This window comes from Harpia harpyja, chromosome Z, assembly GCF_026419915.1.
Source record: "Harpia harpyja isolate bHarHar1 chromosome Z, bHarHar1 primary haplotype, whole genome shotgun sequence".
NCBI classification, from domain to species: Eukaryota; Metazoa; Chordata; class Aves; order Accipitriformes; family Accipitridae; genus Harpia; species Harpia harpyja.
The window spans coordinates 86,278,381-86,298,984 of NC_068969.1; the positions used below are offsets into that span (position 1 = coordinate 86,278,381).

Here is a 20,604-nt window from a genome sequence, read left to right on the forward strand (position 1 = left end):
CATGTGGTGGGCAGAATAAGATAACAAAGACACGCTGATTTTGCAGCTTTAACCTCTGTGGCTAGAACTGAGTGTGGAAAGCTATATACATTTCTCTTGCCTGAATGACTTCATCTAGTGTTTTCATATATTCTTTCAACGTCACTGATCTAACTGAAAGATAATCCATAGATCTCAGAGGTGAAAAGTTGATTTACCAAGCAAAATCATGGAAATTTGGTAAATATTGCCATATTAACTGGAAATATCTGCAGAGCCATTTTTAGGGTCTGTTCTTGCCCTCTTGGGTTGACTGATATTGTTTTAAATAGGATTCAGATCCCCAGTTTTAGCCTACCACCATTTCTTAAATTAAGTAGTTTCATGTATCTCCACTGAAGCTGCAGTCACTGCAGCAGGGCTGTGGTGCAGACATATGATGCAACTATGAGCCTTAACAGATCTGTCCCATGGATCCATGTTTCCTGTAGCAGTGTCTATAAGAAAATCTTGCAGAACTCAGAAGCAACTGCAGTATTGCTTACCCTGAGTAGACATCAAAATTTGCTTCCCTATTAAAAACAAAGAAACAAGTAAAATAGGTGGAAGTGCCTCCTTGAAGGTGCTTGCTGTAACTGTGTCTGTATCAAGAAAGAGATGAGATTTGTTTTTATTAATTTTCTTTATGATGCATACTTTCTCTTTTACATTTTTGAAGTTTGTAGCAACACAAATCCACTTGGCCTCTACCCAGCATTTGCAACCATGAATCAGGGACCCCGATGTCCCTGTATTTCCTTTTTATACCCTTCTGTAGAAAACAATATTATTAAGAGCTTATGAGTTCTTTTTTCAAGCTACCCGTAGGACATTTGCAGCGTAAACACGTTTCATAATATTTCTGTGAAAAAACAATGAAAACAGCAAGATTACACTTTCATCAAAAATTTTGATTGCTGACTTGGAGGCAGCTACATCATCAAATCAAAACTAAATAAACCCCTTCAACCAGTTCTTCTACATTATTCATTTATTTTGTTTGTTTTGTAAAGTTAGATATTATCTGTATTTATAAACTTGAGCTATTTCTGTAGAGAATACTATTTGTATGCATTACAATTAGCAAAGTCATTCAGGTTAAATATTTATTCTTTATTAATCAGTTTTCTTTCTGTTCTTTGCCAGCAAAAATAATAGTGAACTGAAATCAATATGAGTTTCATACAAGGCAGGAGCATAATGCTTTGGCTTCAGAAGGCCAAACGTATTTACACCAGTTGATGAAAAAATTTGCATTGTTTTCTGCAGTGAAGTATTATGAACCTTTGCAGCAACTCTTCTTCAAAATCTTGACGTTTTAAAGTTGGTTTCCTAAGTGACCTTGTTACGTATGTATTGCCTGTATATGCCTGCTGGTACATTAACTGAGAATGCTAAAGTTGAGTACCCAAAATTAGGGTGAACTTTTCTCACCTGTAGCCTTTCTTTAATTTTATGTGTGTGTGAAGATAGAAGAACCACTGCTGCGTTGTCTAACTGCTTACTTACTTTATTGTGCCTTTATTCCAGGTCACTCTTGTCACGTGAGTCTCTGGCCTCTACAACGTTAAGCTTGTCAGAAAGTCAGTCCACTTTGAGTGTTAAGCAAGAGTGGTCACATGCATACAGGACACTTCCTTCTGTTCCTCCTGACCAAGGTTTACAAAATGGCAGTGAGCTGGGGGACTTACTAAATTTCTCACCTGGAACATCTGCGTCCAGTAACTGCATCTCTAACTCGTTACCGTCCTACTTATATGGTGTGGAAAATAAGCATTCCCCTTACTCTAGTCCTTGCCATTCCTCAGCCCGGTCTCAATCAGCCCGCTCCAAAAAGAGAGCACTCTCTCTGTCTCCTCTGTCTGACGGCATTGGGATCGACTTCAATACAATCATCTGTACGTCCCCCACCTCTCTGGTGGCCTACATCAACAGCTCTAGGACATCACCAGCAAACGTCTCCCCACAGCCTGAGGTCTATGGACATTTTTTGGGAGTGAGAGGAAGCTGTATACCCCCAAATTGCTCTATTCCAACTGCCCAGAAAGGCCTTCTCATGGCTAATGGCAACGTCACCTTCCCAGGCTATGTTGAGAACGGGGCTGGCGACTACCAGCGGATGCAGCAGCTGGAGCAAGCCAGCTTGCAGATGGCTGCCACAAGTAACATGTTGATCCATCAGGGTGTGACACCCATGGACAACCAGGTGGTGGGCATCCTGAAAAACGGACGGCTGGATGACTTCTCAGGCCGTACAGCGGACATGCCTCCTCCACCCCCGCTGCCGCCGCTTCCTCCACAAGGACCACCCCCACCATACCATGCTCACCAGCGCTGGCTCCCGCACAGCCTCCCCAGTCGCATTCACCCGCTGCCTGTGCCTCCTTCTGCCCCAGGCTCCCTGCTTGACGAAGATGGTGAACTAGACGATTTCCATGGCAAGCATGGCTGTTGCTGGGTTGACTGCGGTGCACTGTATGACCAGCAAGAGGAACTTGTGCGGCACATAGAGAAGATCCATATAGACCAGAGGAAGGGAGAGGACTTCACTTGCTTCTGGGCAGGGTGCCCACGAAGGCACAAGCCATTTAATGCCCGTTATAAACTGCTGATTCACATGAGAGTCCACTCAGGAGAGAAGCCAAACAAATGCAGAGTAAGTCTGAATTCTGTCTCTCTCACCAATAAAAAGCTCTATATTACTCATGAAAATATAGAGAAGCTGTAATTCTGCCTTTGTTTTTCCTCATTAATGGTGTGCTTTTTTAACTAGTCTGTGTGAATGAATGACTGCTGCATCTTTCCACCTAGATAGAAAGCAAAGCTATTCTTTAATTTGATATGTACCGACAGATGGGATTAGACAAAATTTTATTTTCTAAATTTATAAACTTTTACTGTAGACTGCAAAAGTGACATGGTAGACTGTCATAAAGCAAAACTTAAGTACCATCCTGCATGAAGGATACGTGCAGGAAAAGTGCTGCTGAATAAATGGCACAATTTATCCTGAAATATTGTTGCATTGTGTTACTCCTTTTTGACTTGAGGAATTTTCAGGATCTTCCATAATGTTACCATGAGAAACTAAGAAGAGTTGGGTATTTTTTTAAAGCCGTTGTTTTTTTTTATTACTAACAAAAAACAGACCCACAGCCCTGTTTCCATGAATACAGTAGGAATAAAACACGTAACAGTTTCTCTGTTACTAGCTGTGAGCATTCAACCCCCAAAGTCATGTTTTTCTTGCTGTTTTTCTTAGGGTCACTGCAAGTCAGTTTCACACATATGTAATCACATGGGGTAGCAATCTAGCCAGTAAACCCTAGAATCAGTTTATGTTTAGATGCCAGTGAACCATCTATAATCTCTGTAATTCAGATTCTTGATTGGCCTTACATATAGTCTGTATTTTGGATGATGATTAGCTTACCCTTATTAAGTGCTTTTTGAGTATCAGCAGAAAGCAGCCTCACCAGTGCTGTTTCCAGTGCTCAGCATAACCTAACAGAACAATGAATATATAATTTCTAGGAATAACTGCTGATTATTATTCACTTGAAAAACAACATATTTGTTTATATGTTGTGAAATATATATTGATGGTAGGAGTCTATTTCAGTGTGTGCCTAGTTGAATAATTTTCTTAATATGATGCAGATGTTTTTTCGGTAGACAGAGGAAATTTTTTTGTTTCACTTTTGCTACTTCAAAGGGCCAATCTCCTTCAGGGAGAGCAGATATGTTCCCAGATTTCTCTCTTGAATTTAAAGGACCTGGTAGAGATTGTGTCACGATGCTAAGAAGACTCTTTATCCTTCCCTTTTGTCACACCAGAGCCTGAACTCAGGCTCTCTGCTGAGTATTTTATTTTTTTTTTAATTCCATAATATTCTCTTTTCTGCTCTCCAGATATATTACCATTAATTTCAGTTCCTCCTCAGGGATTTCTCATCAGCTTTGTGGGGAGAGAGAGAAGGAGAAAAAAGAACCATTAGGAGTCAAGAAAGTAATTTTTCAAGGGAATAGCACATGGAAAAAAAGAGATGGAGGCAGACATCAGCAGATGAGTGAGAACAGACGACTATATGAAGAAAGAGGGCAGGAATGGTGAAAGAGCACTGGAAAAAGAATAATGCGAGTACCCAGCGTCCTTCTAGTAGGAGAGTTACAATGAGGGATCCAGTAAGATTGGGGAAAACATTGTGTTAGTAGCACTCTGTACTCCTTGCCCTGCCTGTTTAGAAAGGGTTCTTACAGTGACCTTCTCATGAGTATGAGGCCTCCTTGAGGAGTCCTTAGCTTCGAAGGAATCATCATTCATTGATGATAAATATGTTAATGTTTAAATGGATAAGGTACTTCATTTGATAACGTTTTTGAGATTACTAAACCTAAACTAAAGTGTGTGTCAAGTCATGCTGTGTCACAAAAAAAATGAGAAGTGTCTATATGAGCTTCTCAAAGAGTGATTGCTTTCATAAACATTAAAAAGTGTGATTAATTTTGCTGAACTTCAGCAAGTATTGCTGGATAGTGCCAAGTGCCATGAAGTTTGCATATCAGAAGCCGCAGCCACATGCTTATCATGCTTTCATGTGTAGAAGTCTAATGAATTGCAAAAATACTCAGGGTGACATGATAACCCCTATACTGTCAGTGTAAATCTGGAACATAGGCCCGCTTTCTTGGGACAAGCATGCAGAAATGGCATTCTTTAGCAGGGTTTGAGTGAAACAGCTTTCTGCTTTCTTCCTTTACCATTTCACAAATGGTGTGAATTTGGAAAAACGTATTTGGCTTTCTAATGTCAGGGGGCCATGGTCTGGAAGTCTCTCAATATATTTAGGAAACTGTACTTCAGCCAGACTTCATGACTTTCTCACCAAGCAGTGAAATTTACAATCATATCAATACAATTTAAGGTTTTAAACTGAGATTTTAAGTGAGGTATTAGGGAGAACACTTTGGGCAAGATAATCATGAAGTATTATTCCTGTAATTAACAAAAAATTATGCAAAAGAAATCTGAAACTTTTCAGCAAACCTGTATGAATTTATGCATTTAAGTGATAAATCAAAACAATCCCTTCATGATCTTTATTTGTCCACCTAGGGTCTTTCTATAATTTATTTTCTGGTTTTACATGTAGGATGCCTCTTTCTCTAAAATCGTTATAAAGTAAAGGTCTTATGTCCACTGCAGTTTGCACACTAGTAAGAGGCAGTCTAGTAGACCAGACAGGGAAGGAAAAATGCCACATACACATCTATTATGTGAACCAACCAGATTTACTACAGAGAACATAGCAGAAGTAATAGGTCTTAATGTAACATATCAAAACATCCTATAATCAAAGACAGCCAGTTACACTAGTCACCTTAGTGACATCATACACTAGTCATTGTGTGAGCATTGTATGTGTTGATGGTTCCTAACATTTTGCAAGAGACAATCTTCTCATTAAGCATATATTGCAATGGGTGCTAGTCGGTATATTTATCATGCAGTACTTGTTTCTGTGCAGCTGAGTGTTGAAAGTGTATTATTATATACTGTGTTGTGTATCCCAATGGATTGCTGTGAGAGTTCAGCAAGCTTTACAAGGTTTTAGTAATACAAGGTCAGGGTTACTTCTAAGTTGCATTATTGTAACACTAATAGAGATAATGCGGAATCAGATGCACAGCTAATCATAAGCTGAACTTGATAAAATAATTTTAATATTCTGTGTTATTGGTCTGTGATGATGAAATCATGTATTTGAGAAGAGACTTGAAGGACAGCTAGAACTGCAGTACTGGATGTGCTTATAGTTAAAATCAGAGCAAAATAGAGTATTCCTTTGACCTCAGCATTTGTTTTGCCACATAGGGACTAGTTTCTATTTATCTATGTAACAAAAATTTGAAGTGATAAACTATAGCTACAAGCGATACTCTAGTCATTAGTTCCTTCTTGTTCTGGATGAGCAGTCGTCTTTGATTCTGGAAGATAAAGTGTTGTAGGGTGAGTATTAATAAGATAGCAGCACATAAAAACGTGTGACGATCATGATAATCAGATCCAAACTTGAAGTCAGGCATTCTTAAGGTCAAAAACTCAGAACATACTTGTCGCTCTGTACAAAGGTAAGTAGGGTGGAGTGGAAAATAATTGCATACTGATCGTGATAGATTTGTTTTGTATTGTTGTTTTTCTGTGAATCAGGCTCTTTTTTTCCAGCTTTATCTGAATTTGCTGCCGAAGCTGCATGTTCAGATTAGGTGTTGGCAATTTGATCCAATATACTTTCTCTGTTTACTGAAAAATCATGGTGTTATTTTTCATTCCTGCACATTTGTAGACGATTTGTTCTTATTCTAAAAAATACACTTTGATTTTAAAAAGCATTAATTTCATGGAGTCCTGCATTTTGTTTTATATTGGCAGCCAAAGTAGGTGAGTATGCTTGGCCTTGCTTTATTACATAGAAATTTGTGAAGTTGAAGAGTACCTGCATGCAAGAGGCCTCACCTGAAGTTGACTTGTTTGGAATAGGAATTCATTAAATAGCTATTAAAATGTATTGGGCTCCCTTAGAGTTCATTAAAACATCTTTCAGGTTCTATTCCAACTTACTGCATCCGGAATGCATTCTTCTTTTCAATGACCTGGTTTAAAGACTAAAAAAAATTATTCATGACATGTTAATATATATTTAGTGTCTATTCCTAAACTTCTTTATATGAAGTAGGTATGGCATGTTCAAATGTGTTGTATTTATTTATTAATCTATGCATTAGCTTGTACTTTGTAGGAATAAGTTAGAGAAGAAAAAGGTGAATGAAAAATTTATGTTGAAATGCAAGCAGTTAGTACGCCAGTAGTTAAGATAAAATCTGTAACGTTTGCCAGCAGTTACCACACAATGATATCTAAGGTTCCCTTAGATTTCTTCTGGATCAGAAGAAAAGAGAATTCCTAGTGGCTGTGGAAACTCCACAGCAGCAGTTGGCAAATGCTGATCTTTTGCTCTCTTTGGCTGTACCTGTGAGCTTATTTATTTTCTACTCGGTGTTCGTTCCTTCTTTTGTAGTGAGTATTTTTGTACTTTTCAAGTTCAGCTGCAATAAAAGGTACTTAATTAGCCTTATTGTCATGCTATGCAAATAATAAACTTAATATATTTATTCTGGTGTAAATAGCAACAGCATGTTGTTAGAGATCAATTTCAGGCTCTCTGCAGTTTTGTTCAGGTACATTAAGAATGCTTCCCCTTTTGAAACTGAATTCTATCTTTTTGCTTTCTGTAAGTTCTGAGCTATGCTTCAGCACAATGCCATCACTATTTTAAAGTATGGGATAATAATACATATACTGCACTTTTTATCACAGCTGCTTGATATGATTTAAACCAATAAAATTGCTAGTATTCCTGTCAGATTTGAAGCAACATCCATTTAACATCTGCTAAATATCTGAAATTATCCCACAGCACATCAGTCTACTAAGCACATAAAACAGAAGGTATGGTTAAAAAAAAAAAAGACCATAAAACTTAAAACATTTATATAATGCTTCTTTGAGACACGAGTAAACATCTTCAGGTGAGCACGAGTATTTAGATAGTTGTGTTTGTGCTATTTGAAGAACATGTGCTTGGAAGATTGTGTTCAAGATGAAATTTTGATTAAAAACAGAAATGGATTCTGTAAAAATGATTGGGAATTTTTTTCCATCTTCAGACTTCAGCAGTGTGCCTTCATATGATGTGTTACATATGGCCTGTACTATGTATTTTATGTACAGTACATGCCACTGTTTCTTGATGATACGAAAGACCATATCAAATCCTATATTACACTGAAGTCTTGACAAAATAGAAACTATAAAAATTTTTGAATTTGTTTTTGCTTACATGCTTGCAGAAGAATTTTTCACTACGCTAAAGTAGAAATTGAGCACCTAGTCTTACTGTTAAAAGAACAGTAATTTAATTGTAGAGTCAAGTTACTGAAAGTTAGAAAACACCAAGTTTATAGTTGCCTCTTGCCCATTTTTTCATGAATTCAGTAAACTAACTGAAACATAACTACCATGGAAAAGGCAGAGATGTGTGAGTAATTAGGCTATATCATGGTGTATAGACATAGAAAAGCTGAGTTTTAATTTGCAACCATAAAGCTAAGACTTCCTAACTCTCACAAGTTTGTGCAATCTTAGTAACCCACTGATTTTTATTATGATGTTTTAGCTGTTTAAAGGACAAGCAAATTATTGTGAGTGTGCCTCCACAAACAGCTCAAACTCATGTAATTGCATCAGACGGCATCTAGCCCAAGCTAATAAATCTTACCTCTCAGCAATCGTATTAATGCTATTTTAATATTATTCTTTCAGTGTAAAATACATAATGCATCCATAGTTCAAAATGAAATGATATGTGCTTTTCCTGTGGCTGCTTAAGATGCACAACTTCCACTTGAGTTCAGTGAGCACCTGAAGTCTTGTGGTATCCAAAGTACTGACCTTTAATATCAAAGTATCTCTTTATGCTTCAAAAATGCAAAGCAAACTCCTTTCTACATTTAGATGTAGAACTGGTGACAGTGAAAAATGATAGCCAGAGAACCATATTTTATGTTACAGAATAATATTTATGAAACCTCTAATTTTATTCTTGTTCTTCTAATGAATAATTTGATTTTCCTGTTAAGTATTTGAACCAGCTTATCTTGCCTTTTGACTTAGATATTTGGAAAATTTAAGACAGTTTTTTAATGAACTTTTTCAAACAGGCATCTTTTTAGTTTCACTGTAATCCAGAACATGACTGTGAAGTATCCAATAATAACAGTGAACATTCCTAATTGCACAAATACTTATGTTTGTGTGGAAGAGTTTCTAATTTATTACCTCTTTGTGCTTATGGATAGGCACAAATATTATGTTTTATTTATTTTCATTTCCCTGTAGCATGATTTTAATGGAACATTTTTGAGATTTTTTTCATTACTGTATCAAACTATAAATAAATGGTAAGCTAAAAAAATGATGCACTTTTAAAAATTTCATCTACTTGAAATGTGGAATCCCAAATCAAACTTTGTATCTGCCAAAATTTCCATTACAGAAAATTTAGAGGTTGGTCTTTGGTTTTGGTTTTAAACTAGAAAATTACTTGAACTCACAGCTGGGGGGCTAATGCTAAGGTTGTAGTTCTGGAGCACGTCTGTGTGAAGTATTTGGAAATTGGATTACTCTCCAAGCCATAAAATCTTTTTAGATAGCTTCTGCACTTTTCTGCCAGTTTTACTTTGCGTTTTCAGCATCCGTGTTTGATTGATGGCTGGACCTGTATCAGGAACAGAGTAAGTAAACTATGAAGCTTTCCAGTTACTGATAGAAAAGCCTAACAATATCTGATGGGAAAACAGAAAATGCAAGTTATGATAAAGTCACAACAGAAACAGACAGGAACCATTCCCAGAAAACATGATTCTGTTTTAAAGAAAGGAAAAGAGAAGTAGAGGGAACTAGTTACTAGATTATACTGTGCATTGCAATGTTAACTTCTTCAGAAAGGAAATACAGTTTTAAGCAAAGGTAAACACACCGTTGGCTTTTATTCATGTGATTGACACTGATTTCCTAAGGATTAGAGGTTTAATTAATGCTTCTGGTGCTCTGTGGAGAACATCCCAGACATCTAAGTCTGATGGTTTATCTGTGAACATAGGCTTTAAAAACAGATGTTGAGAATTAAGTATCATAGAACAGTCATTGGGTTATTTGTACAGAGTAATTAAGAAATGGAAAAATGCCACGTACCTTTTTGTGCAAGTATGATTGCACTAGTTAAATATGTTGCAAACCAATTGCAAATATATTCCGAAGCATTTGGACATGCTAAAGTATTCCTTGACTTTTTTTTCAGCGTTCAGATTTAGTTTATGATATTTTTACTGACTTAATTCTTAAAGTAATCAACAGAAGGGACTGGTCCTGTGAATTTTTAAAGCGTAAGTTGCAGAGTAATGGTCTCATAGACTTTAGTGAGATTCTTTCAGGCAGAATACTGAAGTCAGTGACACACAACTCACTGATTCCATTGATTTCAACAGCATGTCTTGAACACAGGTTTATACACATATTTACATAGAATCATAGAATCATTTAGGTTGGAAAAGATCCTTGAGATCATCAAGTCCAACCATAAACCTAACACTGCCAAGTCCACCACTAAACCATGTCCCTAAGCACCAAGTCTACACATCTTTTAAATACCTCCAGGGATGGTGAATTCCGTGGGCAGCCTGTTCCAATGCTTGACAACCTTCTGGTGAAGAAATTTTTCCTAGTATCCAGTCTAAACCTCCCCTGGTGTAACTTGAGGCCATTTCCTCTTGTCCTATCACTTGCTACCTGGGAGAAGAGACTGACACCCACCTGGCTACAACCTCCTTTCAGGTAGTTGTAGAGAGCAATAAGGTCTCCCCTCAGCCTCCAGCACAGTAGCCCAAAGACCGAGGAAGACAAGAATCAGCTGATTCACTCAGATCCCTGAAGCAATTCTATTTTACTGCCGTTGTAGTCCCAATTAGCTGAGGTGGCATTTAGCAGATGCTAAAAGCTTGTGTACTTTTACAGATAGGTACTTGCAAGGTAGGTTTCCAAAGGACTTGGACAGTGTAAGGATTAAGCACTGTCCAGAAGATGATGATAGTGGGCTCTCCCTATAAGTGGTTGAAATAGGCTTCCTGGACAAGGGTATTACCAATACAGCCAGTGCAGTGGAGTCCTCCGTTACAGAAATGCAATTGCTGTTGATCTTGTGTTAACAGGGCCTAAATAACTGCTTTCTGAACAAGGCTGCGTGGAAACAGGGAGTTCTTTTTAGAGGTAGTCAATGTGAAGGCCCAGTCTGTGTCTGTGTAGAGTGCTGAACTAACTGAGAAGAAATTCAGAGAGAGGAGCTAGTGAGGATGCTGTGACTGTTTTGTCTAGAACTAGCATTGGACTCGGCTCTCTTCAATGCATCTGGGTTTGCTAAACCTTGGTATAACCACATGGTGACTGTTTTCTGGTATCACATTTATCTACTCAGAGTGCTTGTTTTTCCTGTTTATTAAAGACTATTTTCATTTAGGTTTGATACTTTCTTACCATCATATTTAAGGTTATATAGCAACTTTATTCCATGAGTACTCAGCTCTGGAGAATTAACACACATCATTACAAAGTTCAAGATCACAAGTGAATCATTTTAGAGAGATGTCACTGTGGTAGGAAATTCTTTTTTAAGAGCTGTTTCTGCATGATATGTTGAAATGTAATGTTCCTCATCTGTCCATGAAGCAGTGTGCTTGATACAAAGAGTTATAAATAATTTCCCTCCCTCTCTTTTCTCCCTCTTTGAATGCTTTCTATTGGTCATCAGCTGGCATAAGCTCAAGAAAAAGATGACAACGTGCCTTTATGGGTACTCTTCATACATTTCTATAAATATGCTGAAACAAAATTAAATTGCTTTGGCTCTTTACTGTATTCTTTACTGTTCAACATTTGCAGAATTGTCTCCAGGGTTAATAAGATGTAAATATCAGGCAATGCCAGTGTTCTTCTTCAAGGTCTGTTGTACTGCCGATGGATGTATTTTCCTAGTAACATTCAGATTTCTGTTTTAAGAAAATACAGCTATGCAAACAAGCTTATCTGGGCCAACAATAAAAAATCATTGATTCTAATTAGGAGTTGTCATATAATAGAAAAAGACAGGGCTTCTTTTGTTCCATGAAAAGCCTGCTTTGCCTGCTTGCAAAAATACATGGATTTCTTTCCAGTGGCTTTACATAATTGGTATGACAAAGTTTCAGTCCTGTGATCTTACAGTTTCCAAGTGATTCAGACACACTTGTCGAACCTTGTTTAAGGTATTTGATGGTAATCTGTTACAGAAGTTGGTAGATGGCATGAACGTGAGGTGTGCTTTGTTTGTTTAAAGGAGTGGGCTATGCATAAACTGAACTAAGGAATATTTATGTTGAGACTGCTGAGATTATTGAGAGTCCTTTTTTAAAAATGAGCCACTGTTGAGAAACAAGGCTGCTCAGCTCTGACTGACTCACAAGGACTCTTGGCTTTTGAATGCCTGGACAAATGTGGTCTGAATCCATTGTATAAATTAACAATGTGAGTTGCTAAGTTGTGACACTGATTTTTTGTCTGCACCAGTGAAGCAGGTCCATTATCACATAACTTGTCACGGCAGGAGACATACAGATTGAGCAAATACGATAGAAATCATTATAATTGATAGCTCTGCAGGCAGAGTGATTGAAAATATAAAACATATCACCAGTTAAACTCAGACTGTTAAACTCAGTTAAATGAATCTCTGTGAAGCCTGTGTTGGGAATGTGGCATTTCTGTGAATCAATGGATAGTTTGGTTCCAAATTAAAAGCAAGCCATCTGCAAGATTGTTGATCTGCTTTAATTGTGATGAGATTCTCAAAAGTCTGTCATGCTTATTTGTGAGAGCTTACATTTCCTCTGAAGGCAGAGGTGTGCTGCTTCTGCTTCAGGTTGTCAAGAGTTGCTGAAGGGCCACTGAATGCAACACTAATCTCAAGTACTGAGTCTGAATCATCACACATCTTGAAAAATGGTGATGGCCTCTTTGGAAACTCATCTTCTCCCATCATCCTTCAGCCACCCACAGTGAAAAGCTTTGGAGTTAATTATTTCATTTCTTTAATGCCTATCAGTGCAGGATGCATGGTGGTCATATGTTGCAGATAGTCTTTGCAAGGCTTAGAGGACAGCAAAAATGAACTCATCATAGCGGGTTCTCTTTACTAACTTTAGTTCTTACACTTCTTTCATTATACTAGTATGTGGGTACTTTATTTTTTTTCCATTATGTAAGAAGAGATGGGTCACTGAATCCATCACCATGGGCTTTTGCAGGTAAACTAAGGCTAAAAATGTTAGTATCCTTCTAGTTTATGCTGTATTTTGCTGGTGTGACAGACCCTCTGTTACCATCAAGCAAAAATGGTGTCTGGTCAGCAAGGAAACGGTATAACTGGTCACTCTCTGAACCTGAGGGAGACAGAGAAGACTAAAGGGAGCTGAATAAGGAGAATTCTTGATTGACTGTAGGAAGGACTTGTTCATCCAGACCCTGGAGATTTCCATGATTGTGAAGTTCCAATACAATTTTAGCTCAAAAATGTTAGGAGTTTTTGAAGAAGAGCAAAAGATGGGAATGAACTGCTTTGGTAAAGATGAATAACTATGAGAAGTTGTTGCAGTAAAAATGCAGTCTTTATAAAGGAAGGAGAGTGAGACAAAACTCTGCTCTATTTATATTCCCAGAAAATGAGGAAAGCTAGTAGGTTATCTGTCTCTCAAGACTTATCTTGAGATACTGTTTTTTCCTCAAATAGTATCTAATATAACTGAGAAGGATGAGGCCTTTAATGGCTCAGAGCACACAAGGCAAGGTTGCAACAGGGTGAGGCAGCTGCATATTCGCTTTTAAATGTCATGGGGGAATCATGTCTCAGGTGCGGATACAGAGAGCATGTCTGGGGGTGTATGGATGTAGAACATATCTGTAACAGACTATGCTGGTGGCAGAGACTGGAAATAGATGCTGTGGTGTGTCTTCTTAGACAACCTGCTGCCTGCATGGGGTGTTTCTTGCAGCTGCTGCTTGTTTCTCTAGAGGATAAGGAGGAAGGACGTGGGTATGTAGTATGACTTTGACATGCTGTCACACGGAAGAGAAGAAAATTAGGCTAGCAGGCTTTACATTATATGTGATGAGGACAATAAACCAGTTTTGGCTATTCTTGTTTTATGCATGCCTGCAATTTGCATTTTTTTTCCAATTTTCAACCTTTCTAGACAGGATTAAGTCAATTTTGTGTTCGTTGTGAAAATTTCTCCTCACAGTCCTCGTGAGATTCTGTGCAGTGGGAGCAGTCCACAAGACTAATCATGGATATGTGGCATTTTGATCTATTTTGGCATGTATCCAGCAAGCTCAGAGCTTAGGCAGAGTCAGCTCACCTCTGTCTGTGTAAGACCATATAGGTACAGTCTTAGTGATCCTGAGAGCCTCCCTCAGTGGACTAGTGACATTAGCCATACAAACAACAAGGTCATCTTTATTAAGTTCTGAAGAAAATCACAGACTCAGTTATTTTACCTCTTGAGTGACACTGGGGAAGATACAAGAAATGTTCTGTCAGTGTTTTAGAATCTGACTCATTACTGTGGGTTTGGTATATATACTTTCTGGTGCTATGTATTCCATGAGTTTTCATTTTTATTGAAGGCAAATTTTTTTGAAAAAAAGAACTACTTTTTAAAATCCCTTTGTATGGTAAGAGTAACCTGAATTAAGTAGCTCGAACTCTTCCAATTTTTGAATGGTACTTGGGGTTCTTTGTGTGAACTTACTCAGTATTTTGGCTTGCTTTATCAGTAGACTTTCCAGAAACTGTATATTTTTCCTTCTGAAGTTAAAAGTTTAGACAAAATGCAATTTCTCTTAATGAATGGTGGACCTAATTTATTAACAGATAGGCTTTTCTTTTTAAGTTGATTAAAATCTTTACAAAGAAAAACGTTTTGAATTGAGTCCCAGAAAAATAATTGTCCATTCTATAAATTCACAGTAATACTAATTTTTTCAAGGTCATGATCTGATAAAACATTGTATCATTGCCATAACACCCTCCTCCCCAAACAGTCATCACTTCAAAAACAAATGCAGATGAAGAAAATAATTTAAACATGTTACTTAAAGTTGCACAGGAAGTTGTGAAGTATTTGATCTGTGTAGAAAAGACACATGTTTTGGGAAACCTAAAACAGTAAATGAAACACATCTGTCCCTGCTAAGGAGCAGGCAAAGTGTGTTGTATTTATTTATTTGTTAGTTTTATTTATTTATTTTCTTTGAGTATTTTTATCTATATTGGCCTGCAGGATAAGATAAAATGCTGTGTTCTGAGGTTCTGTCTTCTGGTTCTGGTCACACCAGAGTTGCTAACAATGTTTGGTCATCTAAACTTCTTTGAGTTGTTGATGCGAAGAGCTGATGAACAACTTCTCAAGTTAGGTAAAAATACTGTAGTTTTCTTCATTTGCTGATATAATTATATACAAGATTTTGTAGTGTCGGAGGATGACCTAATCTGCGGGTATGGGCATTCAAATTCAAATGATTGTCTTACCAGACCTTTACATGTTGCTGGCCACCTGCAAAGCCATGGTAAATCATAATTTCTGAACACTTAGTCCACTACAGCTCCTGAGGTTAGACATGCATTTTATTTTGCATTTGGAATAGACTGGTTATGTACATATGGTATACTACAACTCAACTAATAGGTAGTAACTTGCTAAGTACTTGTTAGTATCCTGATGGCTTGCAAGTGTACATGTTGACTGCATATGAGAAGGAACTCATAAAACATCCTGGGTGGTTTTCAATAAGCCTGATTTTTAATATGTTTGGCAATTTTTGTAGATTATGCCCATTTTTTGACAGGAAAATTCTGGAGCATATCATAATTGCTAGAAAAAAAAATTCTGTTAAAAATTGAAGTATTTTTTCCTAGTTAATCATGACCTTGTAAAATGCACTTTAATCTATTAAATTTATACATTGGTTCCCATGGTGCAAAACCTGAACCTTGCTATAAATCAACTGTTGATTGTGGGTAAGAACTTTGTGGCTGAGGTGAGAAATGGGATGGAAGGGTAGGGAAGCAGCAAAGAGCTTGATCATTGTCCTTACAGCAAAGATCCCCAGGGTGTTTCTGCTGTATTTTCTGCAGGACGCTGAGCACTTCACAGTGAAATACCTGACTGTCCTTGAAGTGGCCTCCTGGTGAAAATGTCATTAGCACTTGGAACAACTTATTGGTGGTATTCAGGAGGTCAGGTGGATTTTATCATGCCATTGTTTCATTATTCAAGAAAAGTTAATGACATGCATCCTGAGAAGCATGCAGGTGTATAGTGGCCCATACGCCTATCTCACAGGACATCCATCCCAGGAAATGTGAAGTTTGGCTTTATTGGCTTTCCACAAAAGTGCATGTGTTAGAATCTGGAGCTAGTTATGAATCATTTTCTTCTGTAAAGAAGCTATTTAAAACCTGTTTTGCTTAGTTTTGCTTCATAAGGTGTGTGTAAACAGACATTTTGATTTTTGAGAACAGCAATTTCAGAAAGCTCAGTTTTTGTTTGTCATAGATATCGCTTCATAAAATATCTCTTGTGTAAAACATGCTGGCTCCATTTGCTGCCTGTTAGAACAGCAAACAAAGTATCTCAGTCTTGGCTACTTGACAAGTATATGGTCCTTCATGGTTTGTGGTAATAAAAATACGTTGCCTTGGTGTGGATGCCCTTTGGTTTAAGTGGTGATGTTTCAGAATTCCCACATGTTGGGGAGGTTCACAAGTTTTTCTCTCATTTTTTTGAGGAATTATACCGTCTGGCATATAGATGGCAGAACATTAATTAGATTGCTAGAGGTGTATTGAAAAGTAACACAGGTTTAGGCCACTATAAATAGCTAAGTTGCAAGACACTAATTCTTTCACAGGAATAACAGATTTCTTTTGATAAACTGGGATGATTCAGAAATATTTGAACAGAAATCAAGTCCCAAGTATCACCATGCCCTCTAAGAATAACTAAAGCTGACTGTGCTACAGCTGTAAACAAGACTTTCATCTTGCTAAACTTGGATTGAAATTCCAATTGGCAACTGGATTTGTACATTTTAAATAAGGCCAAAATAACAGAACAGCATATGCTGTCCTGTCATTTGACTTTTTCTGATAAAAATGGCTGTTATTGCTTAACAACATCATTAGGTTTTTATACTAATCTTGGAGTATAAAGTATAAAAGGAGTATAAAAGCTTCTGCTTAACAACTATTTGTTTTATTAAGACATTAACATATATTTTCCTTTTTTAATATAAAACCTGCCAGCAGTGATATAAAAGCATTCTTAAACATAGAAGCTTTTTCAGTGCTGCTGTACAAACCCATCAAATGGTAACGTTCTTTTAAAATGCACTTTTCAGTTAGTTGTAAGTAGAGGAAAATACCTCTGTGTTTCAAGGGCTGATAATCTCTCAAATAGAGAACAAACCTGACTTCTCACTTTGTGCAGGAGACCATCAATGGGAATGACAGCAGCATGGATAAGTGGCTTTTCCTCACCTGCCAGTGTACAATGGTAACTACAAGACTCAGCTGACCTTAGAGTGGTATTGATTGCTGACTTTTAAAAAAGGCATGCCTGCATTGTGTTTTGTCTGTTGAAAGAAATGCTGTAAAGGCCTCAGTTTGCAGTTAATTAATCTCCTAGAGTAATTTGTTTGCCTGATTCTGTTGCCAGATGTACTATCCAGGTACAAGCCACTTTTTGTGGTGCATAAAGAGACTTAACTGATAAAGCAAATTGTTATGTTTCTCTGCTGTAAAGTACATTGATCTTGCTCACGGAAAATGTTAGTACTTTCTCCTTTGTTTGAACCGTACCTCTATTTTTCCAGTAATTGTTGTCTGTGACTTAGATCTCATTAGGATTATGCCAAGGTCACTGAATGGCATGTCAGCTTAATTACAGCAGCTTTCAAGCTGAACAGTTCTGACTCACAAATAGGAATTCACAGTTAGGTAAATGAACAATCTGAAGTCTCTGAACTGCATACCATGCGATGCTTAGCTCTTTGCAGTAAGATGCTGAGTGAAGAGAGTGTTCCTTGGCTCCAGCGAACTGCAGCTGAAGTTCAAAAGCCCTTGACATGGAACAGGACTGAGCCACCTGAAGGGCTGGCCATAAATTGCAGTTTTTAGCTGTCTAATTTTAAGCAGTTTAGAAATGAACAGGCCTCTGTTATCCTGGTTGAAGAGTTGTATAACAATGGTGGGAAGTGTGAGATGTCTGGTACCCTAAAGGAAAGGCATTTGTTAACAAGTGAGTAACTTGTCCATTGCAAACAGTAAAGTATTAAATAGTTCAAAGCACTCCACAGGAAAAAAAAAAAAAAAGAAAAAAAAAGATAATGTCCAGCCATCAGGTTAAAAGTCCAGTTCTTAAGGAAAGGCATAAGCAGCCAGCACTCTTTTGCCCCAGAAGTTTCCATGTGTTGAAAACAACCTTATTATAATTATGTCAGGGCATGTGTCATTGCATCTGTTGTTGCTCCAAAATCTTAGATCTTTATGCAGCTGGATGATGTGATCCACATAAGAATTCTGTTTGCAGTGAGAGGCAGCTCCCATTTTTAGTGGTCTCTGTTTCTTTTTAAACTCTGTGTTTTACCAAACTGACATCCACATATCTTATAGATCAGACTGCCATGTGCTTCTATATTATAATTGGCTTTATTTTGTACTTCAAAGGTCTTTTGTAGTGGTGCTTATCTACACAAACATCAGGTGGATCTAATAAAAAATGTCAGAATACAGAGGAAAGCAGAATACAACAAGAAACAGAATCATTCTCGAGTAGATACTTCAACAACATTTATCATTTACGCTTATAGTCTTAGTGTGTATTCAGATTTGAGCAGAATTAACTCAGGTGTTTTTGAGTACAGGGGAGGCAAGAGAAAAGTGCATTTTTCCAGTCCAAACAAAAAAAAGTGTAGCTTTCATATTGTCCCTAAAGTTATAATACTGGAACTGTCTGGGTAATCTCCATTGGCAATATACATAGTTCTAGTGGTCAGACCTAGGCAATGGTCATGGGTAGAGTCGGGTATCATGATCAGGTTAAATTATGGTCCAGATCAAAGGAGCCAAAAAATGCTCTGTTTCAAAAACCTTGTCAAGAGCATCTGGCATCCAGTGGCTGAAACAGCAATCTGAGGAGCCTGTGCTGAAAATTTGGATTTGGGCTAGAATGGAAACCTAAGCAGGCCATCGGCAAATGGTTAAAAAGCAATAACTAGAAGAGAGCGGTAAGGACCATGATTCCTATCCAATACAGGATGAAGACTGGTGCAGGGTAAGCAGGGATTAGGACTGAGCAGTGAATGAGGATCTCCGCTGTATTCTAGGGGCTGTATCCTATGAGCTGTGTCCTGGTTGTTCCAGGCTACTCTGTCAGCTTCACAGGCTTGCTCTTCATCTCCTGGAATATTAATTTATGGGAGCACAGCTGTGGCCAGCTGTAACTTGGTTATTTTATTTAGATTGGACTGTTCCTAATTAAAAAAGAGACATTGCCATGTGGCATCATGTAATTGATTGCCTGGCTGGGACAGATAAAGCGCTGACAGAGAAGAGAGCTTCTTGAGAGGCTCTTAAGTTGTCTGACAAAGCGTAGCTTTCACCTTGGCCTCAGTTTCTCAGCATGTCTGAGAATTGTGATTTGCTGCAGTGGTTTATGATCTCTTAAGTGCCTAATCCAGGGAGAGAAAAGGAACTCTACAGGGCATGTGCCTTACCCATTTCTGAGGATTGTTTGCACAGGTTTGTGTATTCTCAGTGTGATGTATACAGTAACATGTTGGAGGTACAAGACCAAATATGATGAAAATACTGGACCATTTTAATGGAGGGAGAAGGAGAAGATGGTAGGTTCAGGTTTTTTTAATATTTCATCTGTTTAATTAATTCTCAGTAATTAAACTCATAGGCTGACTATGGAATGGAAAAGAAAGTTCACAGAATAGAAGTACTGTGTCCTTTAATTTAAAATGCACATGGCTGTTGACTCAGATTTTTAAAATACAAAAATTTTTCCAACTAGTTTCAGATATGAGTTCTGAGCTTCTCTTATGAAACCAGCAACAAAATGAACCACTAACATGCAAGTCATTAGTCTCTTTTATCAAGATACTATGGCTTGATTTAATTTTCTGTTGAATTAGATTGATAGATGAAAAGTCGTAAAATTACTTCAATACAGATTAAGTAGCTAAACTCCTAGTTAGCACACCAGCTATGAATGGTTATTACTGAGTATATTTTGCTATGGTTGACTTGGCAATTGACAACAGCAGTGCTTACACATAGACTGATGATGGTCAACCCTAATCAGCTTGTACAGTTCATTGTGACCTGATGCTTCCTGGGACACTGATCAAAGTCCTGTGAGTCTTTCTAATGCAAAGAGTTATTCATTATACTCCTCAGCACATTCTTTGAGAGGATTGTCAGAAGATTTGGGATTTCTATAATAAATCTGAAGCACATAGAATCACTCCCAGTCAGAGGTGGTAACCTGATATTTCTGCATGATGGTTTTCAGGAGACTAGTGGCTAGTGTTCCACAGAGATATGGAACATCTTCATTACTATATATAGCAGTCTGGATTTTAAAAAATTCTTTTCAAAACTTGGAATCTCAGGAGTATCTTTCTGAGGAGTCCACTATGCAAAGGTGTTTAAGAGGCAAGGAGAAGTAGCTGACTGTACTTGCAGGATATTAATTGATGTTTTCCTCTACAGTGTTTCTGACTCAGGGTTATGAAATATTAAAACAGGAATTAATTGCGTAACACAAAAATCTGAGTTCTCTGAAATATTGTCATTACACCATCCAGTT

At 37.6% G+C, this 20,604-nt stretch overlaps 1 protein-coding gene across 1 annotated transcript in view; it reads left to right on the top strand.

Moving 5' to 3' along the window:
* Positions 1 to 20,604, top strand: part of GLIS3 (GLIS family zinc finger 3) — a 177,363-nt gene that overhangs the window by 42,675 nt on the left and 114,084 nt on the right. The window contains exon 3 of the mRNA XM_052777571.1: positions 1,549 to 2,674. Within this exon, the coding sequence (XP_052633531.1) occupies positions 1,549 to 2,674 (1,126 nt within the window). The remainder of the gene's footprint in view (positions 1 to 1,548; positions 2,675 to 20,604) is intronic.